The sequence below is a fragment of the Sodiomyces alkalinus genome, assembly GCF_003711515.1.
Source record: "Sodiomyces alkalinus F11 unplaced genomic scaffold SODALscaffold_12, whole genome shotgun sequence".
Taxonomy (NCBI): Eukaryota; Fungi; Ascomycota; class Sordariomycetes; order Glomerellales; family Plectosphaerellaceae; genus Sodiomyces; species Sodiomyces alkalinus.
Genome location: NW_021167090.1, coordinates 344,465 through 367,648, shown reverse-complemented (window position 1 = coordinate 367,648; position 23,184 = coordinate 344,465). Strand labels below are relative to the sequence as shown.

The 23,184-nt window shown below is 54.2% G+C and overlaps 6 protein-coding genes across 6 annotated transcripts; 3 read left to right on the top strand and 3 right to left on the bottom strand.

Annotated features, from left to right (window-relative positions):
- Nucleotides 1–90: 90 nt before the first annotated feature.
- Nucleotides 91–4,453, bottom strand: SODALDRAFT_329148 (LCM-domain-containing protein). The gene is made up of 7 exons (XM_028610861.1): nucleotides 4,098–4,453; nucleotides 3,790–4,010; nucleotides 3,333–3,703; nucleotides 2,149–3,209; nucleotides 1,363–2,070; nucleotides 955–1,245; nucleotides 91–873 (listed from the first exon to the last, which is right to left on the bottom strand). Exons 1-7 carry the CDS (start codon nucleotides 4,101–4,103, stop codon nucleotides 376–378), a joined length of 3,156 nt encoding a protein of 1,051 aa, XP_028462755.1. The 5' UTR covers nucleotides 4,104–4,453; the 3' UTR covers nucleotides 91–375.
- Nucleotides 4,454–5,791: 1,338 nt separating this feature from the next.
- On the top strand, nucleotides 5,792–7,539 carry SODALDRAFT_284324 (protein-vacuolar targeting protein Atg18; the record flags this gene model as incomplete). Its single annotated transcript, XM_028608460.1, has 4 exons — nucleotides 5,792–5,852; nucleotides 5,944–6,098; nucleotides 6,217–7,373; nucleotides 7,482–7,539. 4 exons carry the CDS (start codon nucleotides 5,792–5,794, stop codon nucleotides 7,537–7,539), a joined length of 1,431 nt encoding a protein of 476 aa, XP_028462754.1.
- An 886-nt stretch (nucleotides 7,540–8,425) lies between these two features.
- SODALDRAFT_74416 (dual specificity phosphatase) lies at nucleotides 8,426–11,173 on the bottom strand. The gene is made up of 3 exons (XM_028615641.1): nucleotides 11,029–11,173; nucleotides 8,939–10,946; nucleotides 8,426–8,856 (listed from the first exon to the last, which is right to left on the bottom strand). Exons 2-3 carry the CDS (start codon nucleotides 10,710–10,712, stop codon nucleotides 8,549–8,551), a joined length of 2,082 nt encoding a protein of 693 aa, XP_028462753.1. The 5' UTR covers nucleotides 10,713–10,946; nucleotides 11,029–11,173; the 3' UTR covers nucleotides 8,426–8,548.
- Nucleotides 11,174–13,671: 2,498 nt separating this feature from the next.
- On the top strand, nucleotides 13,672–14,083 carry SODALDRAFT_363637 (hypothetical protein; the record flags this gene model as incomplete). Its single annotated transcript, XM_028614574.1, has 3 exons — nucleotides 13,672–13,686; nucleotides 13,762–13,823; nucleotides 13,870–14,083. 3 exons carry the CDS (start codon nucleotides 13,672–13,674, stop codon nucleotides 14,081–14,083), a joined length of 291 nt encoding a protein of 96 aa, XP_028462752.1.
- SODALDRAFT_301488 (DDHD domain-containing protein) lies at nucleotides 13,723–17,721 on the top strand. Its single transcript, XM_028608903.1, has 2 exons — nucleotides 13,723–15,356; nucleotides 15,448–17,721. The coding sequence occupies exons 1-2, from the start codon at nucleotides 14,170–14,172 to the stop codon at nucleotides 17,306–17,308; spliced, it is 3,048 nt and encodes a 1,015-aa protein (XP_028462751.1). The 5' UTR covers nucleotides 13,723–14,169; the 3' UTR covers nucleotides 17,309–17,721.
- On the bottom strand, nucleotides 17,552–20,926 carry SODALDRAFT_317458 (DNA repair helicase). The gene is made up of 9 exons (XM_028609346.1): nucleotides 20,629–20,926; nucleotides 20,525–20,575; nucleotides 20,424–20,443; nucleotides 20,235–20,366; nucleotides 19,918–20,171; nucleotides 19,737–19,853; nucleotides 19,346–19,676; nucleotides 19,167–19,264; nucleotides 17,552–19,104 (listed from the first exon to the last, which is right to left on the bottom strand). The coding sequence occupies exons 1-9, from the start codon at nucleotides 20,643–20,645 to the stop codon at nucleotides 17,746–17,748; spliced, it is 2,379 nt and encodes a 792-aa protein (XP_028462750.1). The 5' UTR covers nucleotides 20,646–20,926; the 3' UTR covers nucleotides 17,552–17,745.
- Between the last annotated feature and the right edge of the window lie 2,258 nt (nucleotides 20,927–23,184).

Genomic DNA, 23,184 nt, shown 5'->3' with positions numbered 1-23,184 from the left:
CTCCTTGCCTAGTACGTGTACTAGTGTAGTATGAAATGAGGCTGGGCAGGCGATTTGCCTAGAAAGAAGACAAAGGGGGGAACGGCTAGGAGACAACTACCTTATAAGGGGCGGAATACATAGCATAAGGTAGATAGTATGCATAATAAGGCAGTGCAAACAATAAGGTAATCACCCATGATCCGTCATAAGCCCAACAGGGGGTCTATGACGCAGGAACACTCCCTCTTTTTTGAACCCCCTTCATAACATCTCGAGTCGCCAAATACGGATACCAAATACGGATACGATACGCACTTTGGTACTGACCGAGCGACCAGTCTGGTATAGAAAGGACATGGAGTCATCTCTCTCACCATGCGATGATAAACCTGTCTAATCCGCATTGTGTACCGACTGTCGCAACTCCTCCGCCAGCCGGTCCGCGTAAAACCCCGCCGCCTCCCTAGGCAGCTTGCACAGGCTACGCGCCAGTTTCGCGACGTCTTGTCTCCCTTTTTCATACGGCCCTAGATCGCGATTCCCGTAGATATCTCGCCCTGTCGCATACCACCCGGCTGCCATACTCCGGAAGAAGACGTTGACCGCCACGCTAAGCTCCCCTGGCCTAGTTGTCGGTTGTGCCGTGTGGAGCCATAGCGGGGGCAGATAGAGGATGTCGCCGGCGCCGACCGCCGCTTCGTGCGGGTGAACCCCCGCGTCGCCGTCGGTCCCGTCGCCGTCGGTCCCCAGAAGGCCTTGTTCTAGCGCTCCGAAAACATCCACGCTCGAGCTGGACGCTCCTGGAGCGAATCCTAACCGCGTCAGATCGCCCGGTGGGAAGAGCATCAATCGCTTGGTCCCCTTCACCTGAACATACACGTTGGCCATAACCTGTTTGGGGGGGGGAGGGGGGGGGGGGTTCTCGTGTTAGCTCTCGGAAATGGAACCCCGCCTTCTTGCAATTTGCCTTACATCATAATGCAGCCACATGTTCACCGGCCCCGAGATGCGGAGTATCGAGCTGAACTCGTTGTCCGAAACGAACCCAAGTTCGGTCGGCAGACGAAAGTCCTCCGCCAACCCTGGGAAGTCGGTCTCGAGTTTCGCCGCCACGTTGGATGGCTCTGCCGCCGACAATGCCCGCAAATACACCTTGCGGCCCGCTTGCGCCTCACGGATAAGTTCCTCAAAGCTCATCGTCGCGTAGCTAAAATTCTTGGCGTTGAAATCCATCTTCTCCGTGGTCGAGTCGTGCACCAAGACCTATGCCGGGGCGAAATATCATTAGCCATTCACGTATCCACCCAAGTCGGGTTCTTTTAGAATATGCCCCCGCTTCGTCTTCGTCTTCTTTTTTTGTTTTTCCCTTTGCTTTCTTACCTTTCGGTGAGCCCCGACTGTGCTGACCAGGTATTCTGGCGTCCACCTGGCCACGCAAGACCCCACGTCTACCCCCTCGATGATCACTGGCTTTCCAGTTTCGAGGATTTGGTTAAACTCTTCCTGCGACGCGACTTTAACGCGCCGGACTACCACCGTAGTCGATTGGGACGAGTTGCCGCTCGTAGTCTTCCCTCTACTTTGGGCTCCCTGTACAACGACGTCAGCAGCAGCGACAATCTCCGTCGTTTGCAGGTACGTCGCCGGATTCGCAGCCATCCTACCACCGGTTGCCGCCGGCGGCGGCGGCGGCGGCGGCGTGTCTTTTCCGAGCCTGACAATATCCGCATGGACGGTATAATTTCCCTTGGACCAAAAGCTCCCCATAGAGAAACATGTCATTCCACCCCCCAGGATGCTGAATGTGTCTTCCCCATTCCCGACCACCGAACCACCGATGCTGAAGGGACGGAGAGACCGGGCGTTGTCTTTGTCCACGAGCCGGGCCACAGCCTCGAAGCCAGAGGACGTGCCTTTCAGAACGAGCATGTCTGACTCCCGAGGTAGCAGACATCTGGCCACCACACCTCCCAAAAGAATGGAATGCTCGCCCTGCGGAATGCAAAAAGCACCAAACCTGTGAAGAGTCTGCTGCTCAGCATTGCCCTCGCCTGGCTCGACGCTGCAAGGCCTAAGCGCTAGGAGAGGCTGCTTGTTATTTCCACATCAGCAACTGCGCGATACAGGTAATCATGGAGTTTGACACTACAGAAGCGTGGCACTCACCTGTGAGTCCGCCAAATCCAGCTTCCACGTATAAGCTTGTTCGTTCAGTATGCCATCCTCGAGCATGCCCCCATAAAGAAGGCCTCGATACGATCCAGGCTCGGAATTCGGCAGCTCCGTCAAAACCAATCCGAAGAGCGCCGGCAGTACCCCCTGCACCCGACATCTTACCCACCCGTTCTCCGGGTGATAGAGGTAGAAATGCGAGGACGCCGAATGGTGGTTGGTCTTCCCACCTGCCAGGAGCGCGAGAGCTGACGAGCCCAGCCTGAGGACCGAGTGTCTGAACAGAGGCACCGGCAGATCGTGCACTCTCTCCCACCGATTCACTACTTTCTTGTACAGCCAGCAGTCCTGGAGGGCAGCGGCAGGTGAAGTCCGGCCGCCTACGAGGAGTACACCCAAGGCTCCCAGGTCCGTCAGTGTATGGCACACTCTCGCAGACGGCCCGCCGAGCTGCGGCCCTGGCAAAAGAGGCTGCTGAGCTGATCCGCCGGCTGCACCGTGAATATCGCAGCTTCCAAGTCTCGACCGAGGTCCTTGGCCCATGACATTGTAAATAAGGCTCTGGCCATAAAGGTCTTCGGTCAGCATGGCGGCAGCGAAGCGTCGTTGCCCTCGGCCAGACGGATAGTCACGGAAGGTCATGGTCGCCGGTAGTGGTGGAACGCCAGAGGACGACGACGGACTAGAATTCGGCCGGCATCGCCTGGTCGACTCTTCAGTTTCCTCCGACGGAGTCTTGGTGCGTGCCAGAACAACAATGTAGTGGCTTGCGAACAGAGAGAGCTCCTCCCACTCGTCGAAAGGCTCGACATGATCCAAGCTCTTACGCTCAGCCGAGGACATGAACTGTCCGTCTGACCACGCCTCCCATAAAGTCCAACTTTGGACGTCGGACCAGCCTCGGCTGACGAAGCGCTCCTCTTGACTGTGTACGGTGGGATATTGCAGCACTGATCTCAGTGGCGTCTTCAACTTGTCGAAGTGCTTCAGCATGGTCTGCGCGAAGGGGTGATCGGGGCCGTCGGGGAGGATCTGCTCCAACAGACAGAAGTTGGCTGTCACAAGATGGACGGGTCAGGCGGGTGTATGCATGGATAAGGTAGGCAAAAGAAAAGGGCTTTACGAGAAAGCAAAGCAACACAATTCAGGGGCGGGGGTTTTGAGCAATGGTGTACTACCGTTCCCGAGCGTGCCTGCCCATTGAATGACTTGATCGGCGGCAAGTGTCTCCAGATATGTGATGGACACCTCAGCTACGAAGAGGAAGCTTCCTTCGGCAGCCGGCGAACCGATGAGGGTTGATAGACAATCTCGAAGAAGATCAAGCTGGCGCAAATCACAACCTATTTGGCAATACTTCTCACTTCGCAGGTAAATGGGCGAGCTCTCGGCGCCGACCCGGTGCGATCCCAACAGCTGACGCAGCTCCGGCGTACCGAGAACCACCTTGCGTTTCTTGTCCATGAGATCAGGAAAGTCAACGTCGACAAAAAGGACGTCTTGGGACAGCTCGGGATACCGCGTGTTGCATTGCCAAGGCAACACGTCGCTAGGAGAGGAACGCAAGGACAAGCGGTCAGCAGCTTCAGAGGGACAAGAGGCAAAGTGAGAAAGAATCCCAGCGCAGCGACTCACCTGCCGCAACCGAGGTTGACAACGACTTTCTTGCGAGACGATGGCTCCTCGAGAAATTGGCGAACAAGCGTATCGATGACCTTGAGGCGGAGAAGGTAGCCCCGATTTATCAGGGGGGCTCTGCGTTGGAACTTGTTGACAAAGAACCGGAAGAAGTGCGGCTCCTCTGGGTAATATAGCCTCTCGACGCTACGTTTTGACACAATCGAGCTGCTGTTCGTCTATGGCCCGGCGTATAAGTGCGAGTTGTTACACAGGAGGCGGGGGGGAGGTTCGATCCCTCCACGAGATCTTGCGTTGGGACTCACCCCCATGACCAAGTCGTCCGGACTTGGCTCTTGTAAACAGCCATCTTGCTCAGGTTTCTCAGCCGGAGCTATCATCGCCGAAATTTTATGTAAGTTGAGTCCGGGAGGACAAGTGTCGCGGTCCTGACTTCCCACCCTGCGAGGCTGCAAAATGTTCCCCGTCTAGATGATGACGGGGTTCCTGTACCCGTATGTCTGCTGGCTATTTAGCGTTGCGTTTCGTTCTTTCAAATCTACAGCTCAGGGGAACCCATCAAGTTCAAGCCTTCAACTTGACAGATTAGGTGGTGAGAGCGATGAGAGATGAGAATCTGAAGCTACAAAGTGAGAAGCGACGACGACTACTCGGATGAACGTCGCGATCTTTTTTCCCGACTTGAGAGTACGGTACGTACCTACCTGTATGTTCGTACCGTATGAAGTACTTGGTACAACCCCTCAATTGTGGGCACAGGCCACTAAAATATAGGGTAATACGGAGCACACCTGCTGTGAGAGCACATATAAGGTACGCGGAATTAAGGTATGGGTGTATTCATCTAAGTGAAGTTCGTAGTACTTCACGGGGATATCTAACTAGGTATTAGGAAAAATAAGGGGAAATAAGTGTGGACATTTAGGATTAAGGTACTCTATAAGTCTGGATATATTATGGTTTATCACACCTCGATAAGGTGGCTAAGGGCATCTGATAGCTGTAGTTGGCTGGATGCTGTTATGTTTTGTATGTACCTTATACCTACGGATACAGGCTGTAAGGTATTCTACGATGTACGAATATGAGCTGCTCCTGGAGCTTTATTGACGTCGACGCACAGACCAATCTGCTTGTATCGTGGAGCACTTGTACTGATGGACGCGTTGACGCAGAGAGGGTACATCCCTACATAATAAGGTACCTTACCTTGGGTACACTTATTCAGAGCGGTACCTGTATAAACACGCTTGTTCAGCATCAAATATGGCCTCTGTTACCTCGCCGTTGTATCCATCCACCACCAAAGTCCAGGCTTTTCTTGAGCCTCGGACGACAGAACTTCCTCCATTCTGGTCTGTAACAACTAATTATATTTCTTTTCTTTTCTTTTCTTTTCTTTTCTTTTCTTTTCTTTCGAAATTTCCGTTCAAAACCACGAAACCACTGTTCGAGAAACGTTGCAACGCACACCTCATATTGGCCCTTGCTCTATTTACTTGTTTGTCAGAACTTATCAGCCCAATATTGACCGAGATAACTGTCCATACCTTAGTGTGACCTTGGACAATCAAACACCAATTCCCGAACCAGAGCCTACCGCCGCCACATTCAACACCTAACTCTTATCCGGATTGCCACCCCGAGCTTCATAATGCGATAGGGAGCTTGATACGAGAAGAAAAACAGGCGGCTTTATACTTTTGAAGAATATTGTTCCGCTGTCCCGTGCAACAAGGGGGCACTTTCGACTCTTCTCTCCTCCGTCTCCAACCTCCCATTATCTGTCTGCCTACCTATGACCTAAGGGCATAGCATACAATCACAGCTCAGTGGCCAACGGCCTTGCACGATTCGATCACGGGATCTCAGAAGCCGTTTCTGAAAACGCGGAGAATAAAAGCCGACCGACACCGACACTTCTGATACCACCCTTTTCAGTCGACTTCGTCGTTCCCATCGTCTGCAGTGCGTCAGGACCCCGTCCTGGGAGACGAACATGGCTGCCACAACTCTCAACTACATAAACTTCAACCAAGACCACAGCTGTCTGGCTGTCGGTATGTGAAAGCTTCCGATAATTCATTGCCGTCTTTACCGTCTTTACCGTCTGACGCTGACTAACCCCAAACCCACCGACGCGTTCCACAGGCACATCCAAAGGCTTCCGCATCTACCATACCGATCCGTTTTCCAAGATCTTTAGCAGCGATGATGGGAACATCGGCATCGTTGAGATGCTCTTCTCCACCTCCCTCGTCGCCCTCATCCTTTCTCCCCGCCATTTGATTATCCAGAATACCAAGGTCCGTCAATTCCATACCTTACCACGTACCTCGTGGTTCCTGACTTGCTTCGCCCTCTTTCGTTGGCAATACATCCAGCTGGATGACGCTGACAATGCTATCTTCCTCCCGGAATTAGAGATCCTCTATCATATGCGAGCTTACTTTCCCCTCTGCCGTCCTTGCCGTGCGTCTGAACCGGAAACGACTCGCCGTCGTCCTCGAATCCGAGATCTACCTCTACGACATCTCCAACATGAGCCTCGTTTACACCATTCCCACGTCCCCGAACCCCAACGCCATCTGTGCACTTTCGCCGTCGTCCGAGAACTGTTACATCGCGTATCCTATGCCGAAACCGCGAGAGGACTCGGGCGACAAGCGCCCTGCCCATGCACCCCCGCTTTCCAACTACGTCGCCCCGACGTCGGGTGAGGTGCTCATTTTCGATACCGTCGCGTGCAAATCCGTCAACGTCATCGAGGCCCATCGCTCCCCTCTCTCCTGCGTATCGCTCAACAGCGAGGGCACGCTGCTAGCCACCGCCAGCGAAACCGGCACCATCATCCGCGTCTTCTCCGTGCCCCGGGGCCAGAAGCTCTACCAGTTCCGCCGCGGCACATACCCGTCCACCATCTACAGCATGTCCTTCAATCTCGGATCCACATTACTCTGCGTCTCCTCCACCTCCGACACCGTCCACATCTTCCGCCTCGGTGCGTCGCCCGCTACAGCTACCGCGGCGGGGTACATCGACTCGTCGTCATCGTCCTCGCCCCGCCAAGACCGCTGGTCCCGAGCACGCAGCTACGACACCGACTCTCCCGCCGGCAGCGCGACAGGCTCGCCACGGAGCGACTTTGGCGAAGCCGCGTCCTCTTCCAACGGCGGCGCCGCCAGTTCCTCCGGCCCTCCGCACGCCAACCCCCACTCCCACAAGAGGCAGAGCGGCTCCTTCAGCAGCATGCTCCGGCGCTCGTCGCAAATCATGGGCCGCAGCGTGGCCGGGGTCGTCGGCTCGTACCTCCCCCAGACGGTCACCGAGATGTGGGAGCCGCAGCGGGATTTCGCCTTCATCAAGATCCCCAAGTCGTCGGCTTCCGGCGCGGCGCCTTCCCGCGCAAATAATACCGCGAGCGGTGCTCCGCCCTACCCCTTGGGAGGACCCTTGCGAAGCGTCGTTGCTATGAGTAGTAGCAGCCCGCAAGTCATGGTCGTCACCAGCGATGGCGGCTTTTACGTCTTCAACATCAATATGGAGCAGGGAGGAGAAGGATATCTCGTCAAGCAATCTTCGTATGTCCCCATTCACCCCCGCCCGCCCCCTTCTCTCTATTGCTCTGTTGCGATTCTCTTTGACTGACAACCACCGCCCCCCCCTTTCGTCGCATTGGGGCTTGCTAGACTTCTGGAAGGAGACGACAAGTTGGACGTCTCGTCCTACGGGGGTGTAGCAGCATGATGGATGTTCTCGTTTCCTTCCACTCTCGAGCGCCCCGGTGGACTCGGAAGAAGGATCCAGTGTGCTATTTCTCTCGTGTTACAATCCTTGGCTTCTAGACATTGCCGGTTTCATCTTATTTTTGCCGGCGCAATGGCCATGGAGAGATGGGAGCTCTCTGGCTTTCCTCTTGTACGGCGTTTCCAAGGCGCATGCATTGTATGGGCGTTTCACGGATGAGGCGACGACCAGGGGAGAGGACTTTTGCAGTTAGTGCCATTCAGCTGTTCGGGTCCTGCGGCGAACACAACCAAGTAATATTTTATGATTTTTGACCCTCCAAAACCTTATCCTGTACAGCACGCCGTTTCTATCTTGTTTACAATGACCTTCTCTCGTCCCGTGTCAACTCGGGGTATCGGGGATTTCCCCCCGAGGCCAGTCGGGATATTGGACAATGTCAACCTGGTTCACACGTCTCGTAAGGTGGATGGTTTGCGATATCCGTTGTTCAGTGCCCTGCGCCCTGCGCCCTCCGCAGTTGTGTATTGTTTCGTCCTCATTCATGTCTCAGAACTGTAAATACATCATCAATTCCGGCCTCTCCTCGTATTCGTCAGAGCCTATCCAAAGCGCCCAGCCTGTCCAGTCCACAAAGCACGACCCATGGTCGCCAGCAACGCCACGCGATCAAGTACGAGGACCGTTTGAGAAGAAAACATCGAAAAAGAAAAGAAACGCGACGCGACGCGGGAAAGATCATGAATATGCCCGAGCCGCCTAGTAACGAAGACCAAAATATCTGCGATGCCAGGGTAGAACTGTGCATATGGCGGACATGACAATGTGTGATATCGAAACTCGTTTCATCCAGATGCGGAATTCAAAATCCGCTTCGTTGACGCTCTCTGTTCCCCATAGACATTTCCGGCTCTAACCCATAACTATTATATGGCGCTTAGGAAGAGACATACATACTTCGTACTTCGTATGAGGAACGCCTCATTATTCGAAACCAAGGAGCTTAAAGTCACCTCGCATAAGGTCGGTTCATCAAGGCAATTTCGCGGGTGATCTCACCCCACTCGAGCTCCCTCTTAAGTCCCGAGCCACCATTCTTCCTCGTCTGCAACTCCTCTTCCCACTTTAGGAGTTCGTAGACAAATCGAAGATGCGGCTGGATGATAACGTTTAGCCTGCGAGCGCGGACAAAGCAGTACGCTCGGGGAAATGTGAGATCCAGCTCTCGCATCACCTCGGCAATGCAAATTGTCGCGCTTCGGGAGACCCCCACTCTGCAGTGGACCAGGGTCGCGGTGCCATTTCGCCTACCACGCTCTGAGGAACACCGTCGCGTTAGCATACGTGGACCCCAGTGGGCAGAGAAAAGGCCCAAGATAAACACCAGACGCCAACCTACCGATAAATTTCAGGCACCCCTCAAACTCGTTTGTCAGAGGGTCGATGCCGTTGTCCTGCACGCCTTGGATGACGCGCACGTTATCCGGTCCCCATTCCTGCAATTCACCATCCCGCCACATCGCGGTCTCCCCGACACTGAGAATCTGACCAATGCCGAGAGCCCTCAGGAGGTCTGGGTTATTGGCATGGTTAAGATTGCCCAGATACATGTAGTCGAGGATGCGGCTAGGGAACGAGCCATCCAGGCCTGCAATCCAGGGAGGCTCTTTGATCAGAGCGTCGATCTCGGATAGGCGTTTCCTGGCGTGGACCGGCGACTCGCGCAGCAGTCGAGACTCGATGCAGGTGAGTAGAGCTACATCGGATGGGTAGGCAAAGAAGTTACGGCGTTTTTCCGTGTGAAGGTGCAACCAGGCGTCAGGCACTCCCCGGCCCGTGCTGTAGCTCAAGTACGCGATCCCGAGCATGGTCGACTCGGTATACCCATCGGCGCAGTGGACGAGGATTTTCATAGGGCGGCGACTAGGCAGCTCCTCCTTCAGCTCTTCCTCGTCCTCTTCCATGTCGGTGTCGCCATCCAGATCCAGGTTGTCATCGCCGGGAAACGTGCCGTGGGCTAGATGATAGATCCACTTACACGTCTCCAGTATGCCATCAGCCTCTGCCTGGGACCAGGTGGGCGGTGACACGCTGCCAGAAGAGGGGAAGTCGAGGAATGGGTGGCGAGTGTCCCTCTTGCGCGACTGCGCGATTGCCTTCAAGGCCGTCGGATTCATGCGCCCGACATCGCTACATTCGATGAGAATATCGAATTGCGCCGCATCGTCGGTGGACGGGTCCGGCGTCGGACCGAGCCAAACGTTATGTGATATCTCCGAGGCCTTGGCCATGTCATACATTTCCTTCCTCTCCTGGTGGAAGAGGTCAACGACGTTACCCGTCAGCCGACCATGTGAATCGATTGCAACGACTTCGGGGCACTTCTCTTCAAAGGTCCGAAACGGGTCCACGCATATGAAGGTATTGTATTCAGGTATTGTGTGGCCCTGGGCTTCATGCCTCTGCCGCCATCGAAACTGAGCAGCAGCAACGTCCCAGCCCAGCTTGCGGACAAGAGCGGTATCATCACCGTAGATGACAATGTCGGAAAGCGTGGCTGACTTGGTAGCCTGGATCTGGAAGTTTCTAACGGAAAAGCCGTCCTTGGGGTCGATATCTATGAATTCGGGGGCGGCACTGTAATCGAGGATCTCCTGGGGTGCGACGGCGCCCTTGAGTCGAGCGACGGCCAGATCCCCATCAGCCTTGATCACAGTCAGGCCGCGGACGCAAGACGGGGTCCTCCTGAGAGTCTTGCGGCGGGCGATAAAGAAGGCTTGTTGAATGTGATTGTTGATATGTAAGCCGTGAAGCCACGGGAAGACCATCGACGGGTCTGGTAGGGGCTGGCGTGATATATAATCGATGGCGGAGGTCACCTCTGCAGCCTTAATCTCGAAGAGTCGAAGAGAATCTGACTGGAGACGGGTGAACCCTCGGGGTGGATAAAGCAAGGACAAAGGCTGGACAGCGTGGCCATCTTGAGCACTCGGGGACGAATTGGTCTTTTCTGACTGCCCCGAGGTGACCGGTCCCGGGGGGCAAGTGGGAATATGCTTATTGGGGACAGCTGAGTTCGGGCTAATGGATTCGAGCGGGATGGTCGAGATGGAGCCAATGGCAGAGGAAGGCCGATGGGGCGGAAGGGGACGAGTGAGAGCAATAGTCGTCATGGTTGCCAAAAAGAACTGAGAACGCAGCGGAAGAGATGGAATGATCGCTTGTTCGCAGTACAATACAGCGGGTTCTCTCCTTGGGTAAGAATTGGCCCTTTCGAGAACCTCGCAACACTGGTTGGTGTCTTCTTGATATGGTTGTGGTACAATGTGTGTTGTGGCGACTTGCGGCCCAAGGAAACCGCAAGACAAGAGCAATCGGAGGAAATGAGGGCCTCTAGCCACGAAGGTCTGAGATACGTGCTTCGTCAGTAAGAAGCCAAAGGAATTAGGTATGGGACGAGAAAGGAGAGAAGCTCAGATGCCGGCTTACTGGGCTTTTGTTGCGTGAGGGGCTGGATGTCGTTATCGCCCATCACCAATGGCACGCAGCCAGTGACTGATAAGCAAGATTAAGGTAGGTAAGGTAGGAGTCAATGGAATGGTAGCGCGGCTGTTGGTTATCAATGCCCAGCCAGTACCGCCCAATGCTCAGCGGCTTCCTGGTTGCGCGGATATAAATCGTCGCCCTTGGTTAGGATGGTATGGTGACTACGTCGTAGGTGTGCTATGAATTACCTGTACAGAATGACGGAAATGGAATTAGTCTGCGGAAAGGCAAATAAGATATGACGAATGGTGTATAAATGGTGCAAAAGATGGCCTGGACGTGACGCGAAATAAGGTAGAGATGAAGTCAGATAGTTGAAGAAGCAAAACGGAACGAGAGATGAGAGTTGCGACGGTGGTGGTGGCGGTGATGATGGTGAGGTGGCGGTGGTGATGGCGATGGTGGTAGAGGAGATGAAGACGGAAGATGATGGAGGAGGAGAGGGGTAATATCTACGAGTACTACTAATCACGGCCCAGCTAGCAACCTGGAAGATAAAAAGGTGCGGTGGTACGGATACGTTCGCACAGTACCAAGAGGGGGAGGTGGTGGTGGTAGTGATAAGGTAATTTGAAGGGCAAATGACCGGAAAGCGTTGGAGAAAAGGGGCCTTAAGGTATGGACTAGTACATGTAGGAAGCACGGTTGTACGAGTGGGTAGCTGGGTATTACCTTACATGGAAAAGGAGAACAACTCGAGTGAGGTAGATACATATCGCATAGAGTGCGAGAGGACGGCGGTGTATATACAAACGGCAAGACACGAGATGGAGACGGTAAGACCAACAATACCAACGTATCGCCATGGCGAACCCCAGGGCCCAGGTCCCTCTTGACCTGGTTGGTCCAAGTGTGCATCGGAGACCCACCGAAGCAGATAGGGTGGGGATCTTAACCGCGTCAATGCTTCGTAGCTTTCGTAGGCTAGTCTTTATGCGGTCATAGCATGGGCTCTTGGAGGGTCACATAGCATCCTTGTGGACCTTGTGGAAGGCGCGATGGGCCACGTCTAGCACGCTAGGAGCTGGGAACGCCACTACCCCGCTTGGCCCGTGCGGGCTTCTGGGCGGTACGTTGTATGTACAGTTGGTGGTGTCGGTGTCGGTGTGGGCAAAGAACCTCCTCCAAGTCCCAACAGACAAAAGAGCCAGAGTGAGGTGCTTCACTTCCTATGTATTCAGTATTTGGCAATGATAGTTTTTGAAGCTGGAACGACGTATGAGACTTGATGGACACTCCCTGTAATTTGAATACATTCTGTTGGCATTGGATTCTCCTTTTTGAGTTGCGTGGAGCCTCTTCAGTTACTGGTTGAAACATCTCGGAGACCGGCTTCATCGACGCCATTCAATCCTTGTGCTATGACAGGTGAGGGCCTCGTATACCATATGAGGTAAGACGACGTACGAATAACAATCAGACTAGGTAGTTCACTTGACAGATGAAAGCGGATGTCTTTTTCTTTGTATTTCGCTCGGGTCCCCACGCCTTGGGACCCGGAGTCCAGACTCTTCTGCCTCCATAAAAGACCGTCGGGTGTTTCGCTGCTGAGATCCACCTCAGCCTCCGCCACCTTTATCTTTGTTGTTTCTACACGTGTAACGGTCTCGCCCACCAGACCGGGGTCTCTCGTAACTAACCTCGGAACCATCGCGATACCCCGTTAGTGAACGGATGCACCCATGAGTTTGTGGGGGGTTTGGATTTAGTGTGTAAATCCACGGGATCTCTCAATGCCGCCATTTGCCGTTGCATACTCTGTACCTTAGGTAAATAAGATCGATGCGGCTTATTACTCGGTGAAGGACTCACCAAACACGTTGCCGCCGGTAAATACACGAATAACGACAACGGTCGTCTGATTAAGGTAGGCAGGGGAGGGCTTGAGATACTGGGTTTCTTAGTCGACCGCGTCGCGCCTCCTTAGGGCTTCGTGATGCCAATGGCGGTACTAAGGAAAAGCCGAATTGAATAAACTACTCACTGGAGTCGGGCTCCTACTCATTGCCTTCTACGTCACAGGAAATTCTGAATCCTCTCGCCAACCGCTCAACGGCCAACGATCTGTGGCACAGACTTCTATGTAGCCGCTCTCGACCATATCGGTGATCGGACGTATAAGCACATGCCACCCATCCGTTCGGCAGATCATTGTTGGGTAAACTTCAGATTATGGACTACCGACGTCATCAATGCTTAGCCAAGAATATACCTGCCAAGTACCCACATTTTTATCTAAGCCCATGTTATTCAGATCTCCCCCTTATTTGGATTGCCCTCTGGTAAACTAATCTACCTACTATAAACCATTTTCTAACCGCATTTTTCCTATAATACTATTATTTATAAATCGACATTTTCGACTAAATATTTATATTTAATATGCTCAAATATAATAGAAGTATAGGAGAGGCAGCTTAATGAATAATGGTTAGAATTTCTACTTAAATAGCCAGGATTAAAATGGTTATTCCTAATAGATCCTGGTCTCTTCTCGTGGTGGGTGATCTAAATAGGGGAGATTCGAATAGTGGGGGGGTTACTTCGTATTCCGTACCTTTCCAGGTAGGTACCTTAAATCTTGAAATGCCTCCAAAACTGGTGGCTGCCTAGCCCCTAGACGATTCATCCTGTGATCCCGACGAAAGACACCGTCTCTACGTTGAGTTATGACAGCTGCAGGTCGGCGTGTCATCTGTCCATGCTCTGGCAAAACGTTTGAATCTGCTGGCTGCGATGTAGCTCTCGCTGCCTTGGAGTCTACCGATTCTGCTTCACCGCCAGATTTGGCCACGCCCCAGCTGCCTATTCCAAAAGAGTCCATGCTCCCCTGCTCCCATCTCGTGGTCTTTGCCTGCCTGTTGTCTCGGATTTCGGAACAACTGGATTCAACGACACGTCCCTCTTCTCTCTTCGAACCGATCCCTTGCATTCCTCATTCTTCTTCCGCGACGAGCTCCTCATAGATGACCTTCCCTGGAAATCACCTAGGCCATGATACGAGTTCGCTTTTACTCGGTGACACGACCCGCATCGACGTGATTACCTTTTTCCAGGCTCCTTTTCCCATGACGACCGACCATCATGTCCTCTCTGGCCCACACGTACGGAGAGAATTGCCGCTTGGCTCCCGTCTCTCGACCAGTCCAAACCGACGACGGATCCGACGAGGCACCGCCCATTGCCGCCCAATTCTTCTATACTTCCCTTATCCCCATCGACGATCCACCCTCGCACGGCACCATCGCGGGGGTCTCTGAAGCCAAATCCACAAAGGGGCGCCTGCGCCTTTTCTCTGCAGGAGATAATAACGCCCTCGAGAAGGCCTGGCTATCCATCGCGTCCGAACAAGGCCGTCGTACCCACCAGGAAGCCCGCAAATCTAAAACCCTAAGCCCAGCACTTACCGACGCCAACGCCTCAAAGCTGGCTTCGTTGATTCGCCATATTGTCAGGGAACACAGGAAGAAACATGGCGATCTCCGAGGCCCGAACCCGCTCGTCCCTCCCTCTGCCCTCGAGCCTACGACTCCCTCCGCCGCATGCTGCGCCGAGCTCCACGTGGACGTGTCCACAGAACTGCAGAACTCCTTCTGTGCCCTGCTCCGGAGACGCCATGCTTCTCTTAGCCAAGAATCCGTCGTTCAGGACGTCATGATGGAGATGAGAGGTCTGTCGTCCGAGCCCGCCGCTGGCGATGCTATCACCGCCGCTAGCGGGGAGCACACTGAACCCATCGTCTCAGGGAAAGGTACATTTGAAAGTCCGTCGACAGATCCCCGTCGTTTCCCGAACGCCCCGAGCCAGTCCGGACAAGGAGAAGAACCCCTTTCCAGCAGTGTCAAGGGAGGAGGACAGTGGATGGCCTCCCGCGCTATTGAGGATATTCGCCGCCCACGTACGCCGACCTTTCCCCCTCGGCACTCCGCTAATGACGGAATATCTGGCACACCCTTCGCACGAGTTGAGAGTCACAGCACAACCCCGGAGGCTGGGACTCCCATTCTTTCACCTGTGGACCGTCCGGCTGGCATGGTAGCCGAAAACGAACGTCGGCGTGTTGAGACCGTCCCAGGGCGCTCAGACAGGGCCCCAAGTCTCGCAGCATCCGACAGAGAGATAGACTCCTCCTATAAGACAAATACCGTGGATGTCCCCGTCGGTGTATCTCGCCTTCACATGGTGTCTCTCCCCGCTCTCCAGATGAAGCCGATATACTGGTCACCAGTCAACGACATTGCCGTCGTGTTGAGAGCTACATGGTTCTACAGGTGAGTCAAATTCATACATACCATCTCCACGCTCTCCGGCCTTCAGTCTTCATCCCAGCGTATCAACCGCAAACTGATTTATTACTTTTAGAGATACCATGCTCCCCGTTCCTTCCGCCGTTGCGAATCAACTCGAATCGGGCTACCAAGAGCTGCGGCCATACACGGAAACATGGAATGACGAACTTCGCTGTGCTATTGATGTCGGGCCATTGGGGGAAGAAAAGGTCTCTCACCGCCTATGGCCCGAGAGACCGGGGATATCAAGCGACGAAGGCCTCGGCGCTGACGACACAGCCATATCAACCGATCCGTTCTGCGCCGCCAGGTGCTTCCGTGGTGAAGCAGCAGCCCAGGGCTCGACTGATCCGGAACCTGGACAAGGCGCGGCGCAACACAAGAGCTTTCATAGCTATCATGTCATATACAAAGACGCCTCTTGCGCCTTCTTGTTGAAGCCAAGCCTCAAACCCTCGGCGTACTATGGAAGGCGCCCGGTCGCGAAGATCATGAAAGGCGTCACTGTGGGCATCCCCGTCGTACGAGGGTTCGATCCGGAAGCGTGGGAGCGTCTACACGACAAAGCTTCTCGGCGCAAGGCTCGTCAGCCAAGTATGGGGAGTTCTCCCGACGACTTGAGACAGGCCGTGTGCCCAGCTTGCAGAGCACAGAAGGATCGCGGTCAGATCACCGATCTGGTCCTCGTCTGTCACGGCATTGGCCAGAAGTTCGCCGAGAGGGTTGAGAGCTTCCATTTCACGCACGCCATCAACGCCTTCCGAAGAGAAGTCAACCTGGAGCTTGGAAACCCCGCCGTAAGGGGGATACTGCGAGATGACCAGAACGGCATTATGGTTCTTCCCGTCAACTGGCGCCACACACTGTCCCTCGACGATGGCGGACCCATGTCGGAGGAGGAGAAGGCGAACATCGCGCCCGATAGCTTTGGGTTAAAAGACATCGAGCCGAAAACCATCCCCGCCGTGCGTAGCTTAATTTCGGACATCATGTTCGATATACCTTTCTACATGTCCCACCACAAGGGGAAAATGATCGAGGCCCTGGTGATAGAGGCTAACAGGGTGTACCGTCTGTGGTGTCGCAACAACCCGGGTTTCCAAGACCATGGTCGTGTGCACCTTATAGGCCACTCGCTGGGAAGTGCCATGGCCGTCGACATTCTCTCCCGACAGCCCAACCGACCCCCTCCCTTGGATCTCTCCTCGCCGGTGCCGCACACCACCCACTTTGAGTTCGACACCAAGAACCTGTTCCTCGTAGGTAGTCCGGCCGGATTCTTCCTACTCCTCGAGAGAGGCTGCCTCGTTCCTCGAAGAGGCCGCCTGAAGCCGGGCGCCGATCCCGGCGACGTCCACTCCCATAATGTGACCGGCCAAGCCGGCTCCTTCGGCTGCTTGGCGGTAGACAACATCTACAACGTCCTGGCCAAGGAAGACCCGATCGCCTACCTCCTCAACGGCACCATCGATCCTGTCTACGCAGCCAGTCTGCAGACCGCTTACGTCCCGAGCACCGCCACTTCGTTCTTCCAATACATCGGCGACGCGGTCTGGGGTCTAGTTCCGGGAGCGACGCGGCAGGCGGGCGCAAGCGGCGTCCTGGACCCGATGGCGGCGACCCAGAAACCCCTGGCTGTCACGCGCCTCCCGTCGCAGCTCGAACTCGAAGTGCACGACTTCACCCGCGAGGAGATGGCCGAGCGCAAAGCCTACCTGCTCAACGATAACGGGCAGATCGACTACTTCCTCCGCTCCGGCGGGGGTCCGCTCGAGATTCAGTACCTGAACATGTTGAGCGCACACTCTAGCTACTGGCTCAGTCGCGACTTCATCCGGATGCTGTGCATGGAGGTTGGCAGGAGGCCGGGACGGGCGCATGCACTGCCTGCCATGAGGGCGCAAAGGGCCAAGAAACCCGTATTGGGAGCCTGAAGGGCGCATCCGCCCCCTTCTCTCTCTTTTTCTTTTCCCGCTCTCTTTTTTATTGTTATCTTTTTCCCCCAATTTTCAACATGATAAACATGAGAACATGATAGTTTGACAAGCCACGAATAGCAAGGCGTCGGCGAGATTTCACAGCTACAACCCTTTTTCATTTTCCCCGTTGAAGGGCTAGGAGGGCGTTACGGCGGGAGTTGGTGTAACATCATACTCGCAGACTGTTTTCGAGACGGTATCGCTTTTCTCGTCATTGACATGAGAGCGCTCGTTTCCCCATCACCATGAAAAAATTACGGATAAGCTGTGACGATAGGTGCGGATAGAATACATGATAGATTAATTCAGACGGCATCATCTGAATGAAATTCCGCCATTGGGGCTGGCTAGACTGGAAACCCCCCCTTTCCCTATTAGTGCCGACTTCCGTCTTAGAAGCCGTCATCATCGATTTCCATGAAATCTTCATCCAATCCGTCCGCCATCCCGTAGTCATCTGAAGCCTCAGCTTGGTCACCCTTGCCCTCGTCGCCCAGAGCCTCCAATTCGCGGATGCGCTCCAAATCCATCTTCTCCTTGTGTTTCATCAGGTCCTCGTAGGTCCAGGTGCTCACGCCTTCCTGGTCTTTAGCCCGGAAGGGCTGGGCCATCTGCTTGAGGAAGCGGCGCGCCGAGCTGACGGCCATGTCGGTGCTCAGGTTCGTGTCGACGTCCAGGAGGCTCTGGCTGATCCACTTGGGGAGCTGGTTGCGCTTCTTCTGAAAGCGACGGTCGGCGAGGACCATGACGCCGTAGTCGTCCTTGCCGCGGATGACGCGGCCGAGGCACTGGGCGGCGTGGCGCATGGCGTCGAAGGAGAGGAAGTCGTTCTCGCGGATGTGGTACGTCTCCCGCAGGAACTCGAGGCGGGCCTTGAGGATGCGCGACTCGGTGTACTGGAAGGGCACGCCGATGTTGAGCACCGCCCGGCCGTACTGGTGGTCAAAGTCGATGCCCTCGGAGACTTTGCCTCGGGCGACGCAGAGGAGAATGGCGCCGCGGCCGTTGCAGCAGGCCGTACGGTACGTCTCCAGGGCGAGCGACGTCTCCTGTGCGTCGGGTGTCTCGACGAGAATGAGCTTGTACTTCCACACCTCGTCCAAGATGCCCATGCCCTGCCACATGCTGATGATCGACTCCATGTAAAGATATGAGGGGAAGAAAACGACCATGCCATCTGGGGTGATTTTGGCAAACTCCGTTAGGAGGCTGCCGTAGTTACGCACAACGCTTGGCTCATTCCGGACCTGGAAGCTGGTCGACACGGAGGCCTGGTCGCTGCCGCGGGTGACTATCAGTGGTAAGAATGAGCGCCTTGCCAGGGTCATGGCGTACGACTCTTGCACTACGGTCGGGAAGTCGAGCATCTTCGGGTACATCTCAAGAGGAGACATAGTGCCTGATGTGATGATGACTGAGCTGAACCGATCAAAAACGGGCTTGATGGCAATGGCGGCGTCAAGACATGCAAAATGCAGAACCGGATTGGGAACCTCGGCAGTGTCTGATTCGAAAGGCTCCAAGATGAGTACGAAGCCTTTCTCGTATGTGGCGACCAGGGTAGCAAAGGTGGCAACCTCTTGCAGGGGCTGGTAGTCTTCGATGTTGGTCAATTCGAGGGTTCGTACGAGCGATGTGAGACGTTCAGCGCAGAACCTCAGCGGTTTCCTCTCGATGAAGGTGAACTCTTTCAAATGCGCGAGAAAGGACGGTGGTGTTTCGGAAATGGTGTTGCGAACTTTCATGCGTGTCTGCAAGGTCCATCAGCGAAGGATGTTCACATGGGATGCACTCCGACGCAGGCGTAACTGACCTTGAGGTATTCGATAAACCTCTTGAGGAATGCTACGAAGTGTTCCGCTCTCCTGATATTGCCAGGGATAGCCTCTTTCAGAAGATCATCCGGCAATGCTACGTGGGTAGAAGGGTCATACAGTCAGCCGGTGACCTAGATATTCGCGGTGAACCCTTGGAAAGAAGGAGGTTTCTCACCTGGATTGGCCATGAAGGCGTCCTCTTGCCGGGCTTCATCGGCGTCCCTTAGCCCTTCGACAAGCTTCTGGTACTCATTTTGCAGTTGTTCCTGATCTGTGTCCTTCATTTCACTGATTCGTCTTTCAAGATTCTGGGCCCCTCTTGCGGCTTTTCGGAGAGAATCTTCGGTGATATCCGTGCTCAACGACTCGATGCAGACGTTGTCGATGTTATGTGCTTCGTCGAAAACGACGATGCAGTCCTTGGAAAGTTCTCGGGATACGCGTTCGGCGATTTTAGGATCCAGAAGATAGTGGTACGAGTAGATGATGACGTTGCAATATTGCATCTTGAAAGTGTTGCCCTCGTCAGTCAAGGCTCGGGGGTAGATGCTGAGACCGACACTCACCATGCGTCTAGCGGTAAAATACGGGCATTGTTTGTGCTGCTCGCCATACCGCAGGAGACCGTCAAAAGTCCAGACTCCATTTGGAATGAGGTTATGAGGCTCAAGAAGATCGAGATTCTAGTCCTCGTCAATAACACACAATGACGACGACGTTTTCGGGGGATGGGAGCTTTCAACTGACATCGTGGTAAACGCAAACTTCCACATTCTCGCCCTTCTCCTTCTTTTCCTTGATAAAACCAGCAGTCAGACTGCGACAGCGTGCATCCACGATGGTCCCGCTCTTCTCCCGCTTGACAGAAGGATGCAGACACAGGTTTTTTCGACTTGTGAGGCCCAACCCCCTGAAGTCCTCGTCATGGCCTAGTTTCCCCGCTCGAAACTTCATGAGGGCCTTCAGTTCGGCCAGAGCCTTCTCAATCTCCGACATGGTACCTAGAACCGGTCAACATTCTACGAAGGGTGGCGGAATTTGGCTGCGAAAGAAGGGACCCGTACGAGAGCAGTAGATCAGCTTGCGGTGCTCGGGGTAGTGCTGCTGATAGGCGACAATAAGCGACAGCAGCGACACAGTCTTTCCTGTTCCCGAGGGCATCTCGAGAACGCAGTGACCCCCTGCGTCCAAGGTCTCTGGAGCAAAGTTAACAAGTGCCTTCCTTGAAAACCTTCATGAAGAAGACGACGCACTTTTAAGATCGCACATGTAACTACAAGTATCGCAGTCAGCATATCTATTTGAATGATTGACCAGCGGATAAAGATCTGCCAATGTCTGTAGAATAACTCACGCATATTGCTCCGGATAGATCCTCGGATAGGGGAAGAGTATTGGCAAGTCACTGGGAGATCCAGGTTAGCACACTTCGGTGAGGTAGGTATGGCCTGAACGCACTCGATGAAGAACTCCATGGTGAAGTTTTAGAGTGATAGAGCTGGAGTGGACGCTGAGCTAGTCGTTGAGAGGGCGTGGGTTGGGAGTCTTCGCGTGTGGGCCGGTTGTGGCCTCCCGCCCGAGGCGCAGGGGCATGGAACTTCAAGAATCGACAGAGATGTCGGTCGCCCTTCGTGTGGTGATTAGCAGTGGTCACTCTGCAGAGAGCCACGTTCGACAATATTTACTACAACTGAGGAATGATACGAGGAGTTCTAGGGTCGCTCAACGTGTTGCTCTTTCCCCCCCTACACGTCGATGCTACATGTGAATGAAAAGAGGCAAGAGATCAGGTATGACGCCAATCGGATCTTCTCAGTCTGGTGCCAAATAGCCACGCTATCACGTGACGAACAGATCATCAGCCATCCATCCACGTGATGTAGGCAAGCCATTCTGTGGCGCAGTGGTGTCAACTAATTACGTAACATAGTTAAGACGCCAAGTTGCACCTAAAGTCAGGTACCTTTACGTTGTACGGATACTTCCGTAACTTTGCATAAGCCGACTTCATAACGACCAATTTCGCCGAAACCGTGTTTTGTGATCGTCTTGCTGTAATTTTGTTTCTCCTCTTCTTACCTAAAAGTGAGATATCACCGCACGAGCGTCTCAACAATTCCCGGCAAAGCGAGTCAACTGCCTTCTTACCATTTGCACCACTGCCACGTCCCATGACCCGCACTGTGCTCAGATCGCGCACCAGAAGGATCCGGGTATACTCGGTTCCAAACAGAAGTTCCCCCTTTGATATCAAGTTTTGTTCTGGGGTTCCCCTTAAGACAGGTCGTAATCAGAACCAGGGTTATGCTACGATCCTTCGTCCTGTCGCCGCTAATACGGACTCTTATGACGGTCCGGGCTGAAGCTCGGGACTTTCACTCTCCGGTCTTGGTTGTCGAGAGCCTTGTTGAACAACGAGCTCTGTAGCCAAAGGTGCGATTCATCGCTCCTCCGCTACTCACTCAGCAAAGTGCCAGAGTCGCCCTGTCGGAGAGATATGTCAATAGATTCAAGGTATGGCCCATCTACTCTCCGTTGCTCGGGTTATAGATCCGCACTGTAGCAGCCACCACCCAGGCCCTATTCCGGGAGAGGAGAAACGACAGGGATCAACAGCCAAACTCAAGTGCCTGGCTCAAAGATGTCAACGAACGAGGCCCCGGCGCCGGTAGTGCGAATCAGGGTGTCTCTTGACATCATGATGTAATTCGTGGGAGAATACTGCTACCAGACTGCTACCAGACTAGGTTGTGTCGTCCCTTGGCCTAGTCAGGGCGCGCGTCACGGCGGACGCTCCGCCCTCCATCCGAAGCAACCGCAGGGTGGGATATAGAGTAACACATGCCTCACGGAATATTCCATGATGGAAAGCATTGGTTATGGCCGCCGGTAGTGCACTCACCGGTTTGGGTAGAGTAGGTAGGGAGCTCGCATGAAATATCCCGGGATTTCACTGAGAGTGTGTGCAAACGACCCATGCCTGAGTACACGTAAGGAACCCCACCAAGCCATACATGATAGAGAGATCCTGGAGGCGGAGGCGGAGGCAGAGGGTCTCTCGATGGCTTTGGCCAGACGTTGGACGTTGTACTGTCCGGCAGACCTCCTTGTCCTTTCCCTCTCCACTACTCCGTAATACGCGCACATACGTTCTGCCGAATCCCAGGCCGCCACTTTCGTGCTCCACACCGAGCATTCCGTGCAGCGGAACAGACCTTCACCGTTCTGAGGAAGGTTTCCGGTGACGGTGATGATTGGTCGATGGCGTCGTCGACTGTGCTGGCGGAACAAGCCTTTGGCGTCTAAATGGTGGAGGCCCCCGTGCTGATTCTTGGGAGGCCCACTCCTTCCAATATGTACGTACGCAGAGGAATCGAGTAGGAGACGTGGGACGTGGGATAGTTCGGCGAGTTTTCGAAAGAAGTTTCCGAGATTAATAAACTGGGGGGGTTTTTTCCTTTATATGGTCTTCGCAGAGTCGCAGAGTCCTCGTGCGCGTCCCTCTAATCATATTTAGGCACTTCGAGAGACCTGCGAAAGGCACCTAATTTCGGGGTGGTAGGGATGTCACGCGTGGGTCATCGAACCAACCCTAAAGTACCTAGTTTGAGTCGACCCGGAAGACCGCGCGGGGGGGCGGAAGACCGGTGCTCCGAGAAGAACAGAATTGCACCCACACGCAGGTTACACAAGCAGGGATAAAGGGACTTGCATAGCGTAGGGTAAGGTAGAGGATGGAAAATCCCGATCCGCGTACCTGCTTCGTAGCTTTGTAGTGGCGGTGTACCGCGTACCCTCGCCATACAGAGGCCCCTCCACACGAGCCTGGACGAGTTTGGAGAAAGGAAAGGTGCTCCGTGCTCCGTGCTCCGTATGGGAAACGACTATTGCACTGTAGCGAGTAGTTAGGTAATTATTACCTCGCGTTTCGCTCGCGACTACCACTATTGCTAGGCGTTTTCTTCTTCCCCAGGACGACATTCCCACGTTTCTACTTTCCCTCAAGCCCCCCCC

What these genes read in the sequence shown, in the direction of transcription:
- SODALDRAFT_329148 (XM_028610861.1), bottom strand. An exon ending in GGCAGGCACGCTCGGGAACG is followed by an intron (nt 3,210 to 3,332) that starts GTAGTACACCAT and finishes ATCTTGTGACAG; the next exon opens with CCAACTTCTGTCTGTTGGAG. An exon ending in TGGATTTGGCGGACTCACAG is followed by an intron (nt 2,071 to 2,148) that starts GTGAGTGCCACG and finishes AATAACAAGCAG; the next exon opens with CCTCTCCTAGCGCTTAGGCC.
- SODALDRAFT_74416 (XM_028615641.1), bottom strand. Translation starts at nt 10,712, where the DNA reads ATGACGACTATTGCTCTCACTCGTCCCCTTCCGCCCCATCGGCCTTCC. An exon ending in GGGGTGCCTGAAATTTATCG is followed by an intron (nt 8,857 to 8,938) that starts GTAGGTTGGCGT and finishes GGTGTTCCTCAG; the next exon opens with AGCGTGGTAGGCGAAATGGC.
- SODALDRAFT_301488 (XM_028608903.1), top strand. Translation starts at nt 14,170, where the DNA reads ATGTCCTCTCTGGCCCACACGTACGGAGAGAATTGCCGCTTGGCTCCC. An exon ending in AGAGCTACATGGTTCTACAG is followed by an intron (nt 15,357 to 15,447) that starts GTGAGTCAAATT and finishes TATTACTTTTAG; the next exon opens with AGATACCATGCTCCCCGTTC.
- SODALDRAFT_317458 (XM_028609346.1), bottom strand. An exon ending in ATTTTACCGCTAGACGCATG is followed by an intron (nt 19,677 to 19,736) that starts GTGAGTGTCGGT and finishes AACACTTTCAAG; the next exon opens with ATGCAATATTGCAACGTCAT. An exon ending in GGTTTATCGAATACCTCAAG is followed by an intron (nt 19,105 to 19,166) that starts GTCAGTTACGCC and finishes TGGACCTTGCAG; the next exon opens with ACACGCATGAAAGTTCGCAA.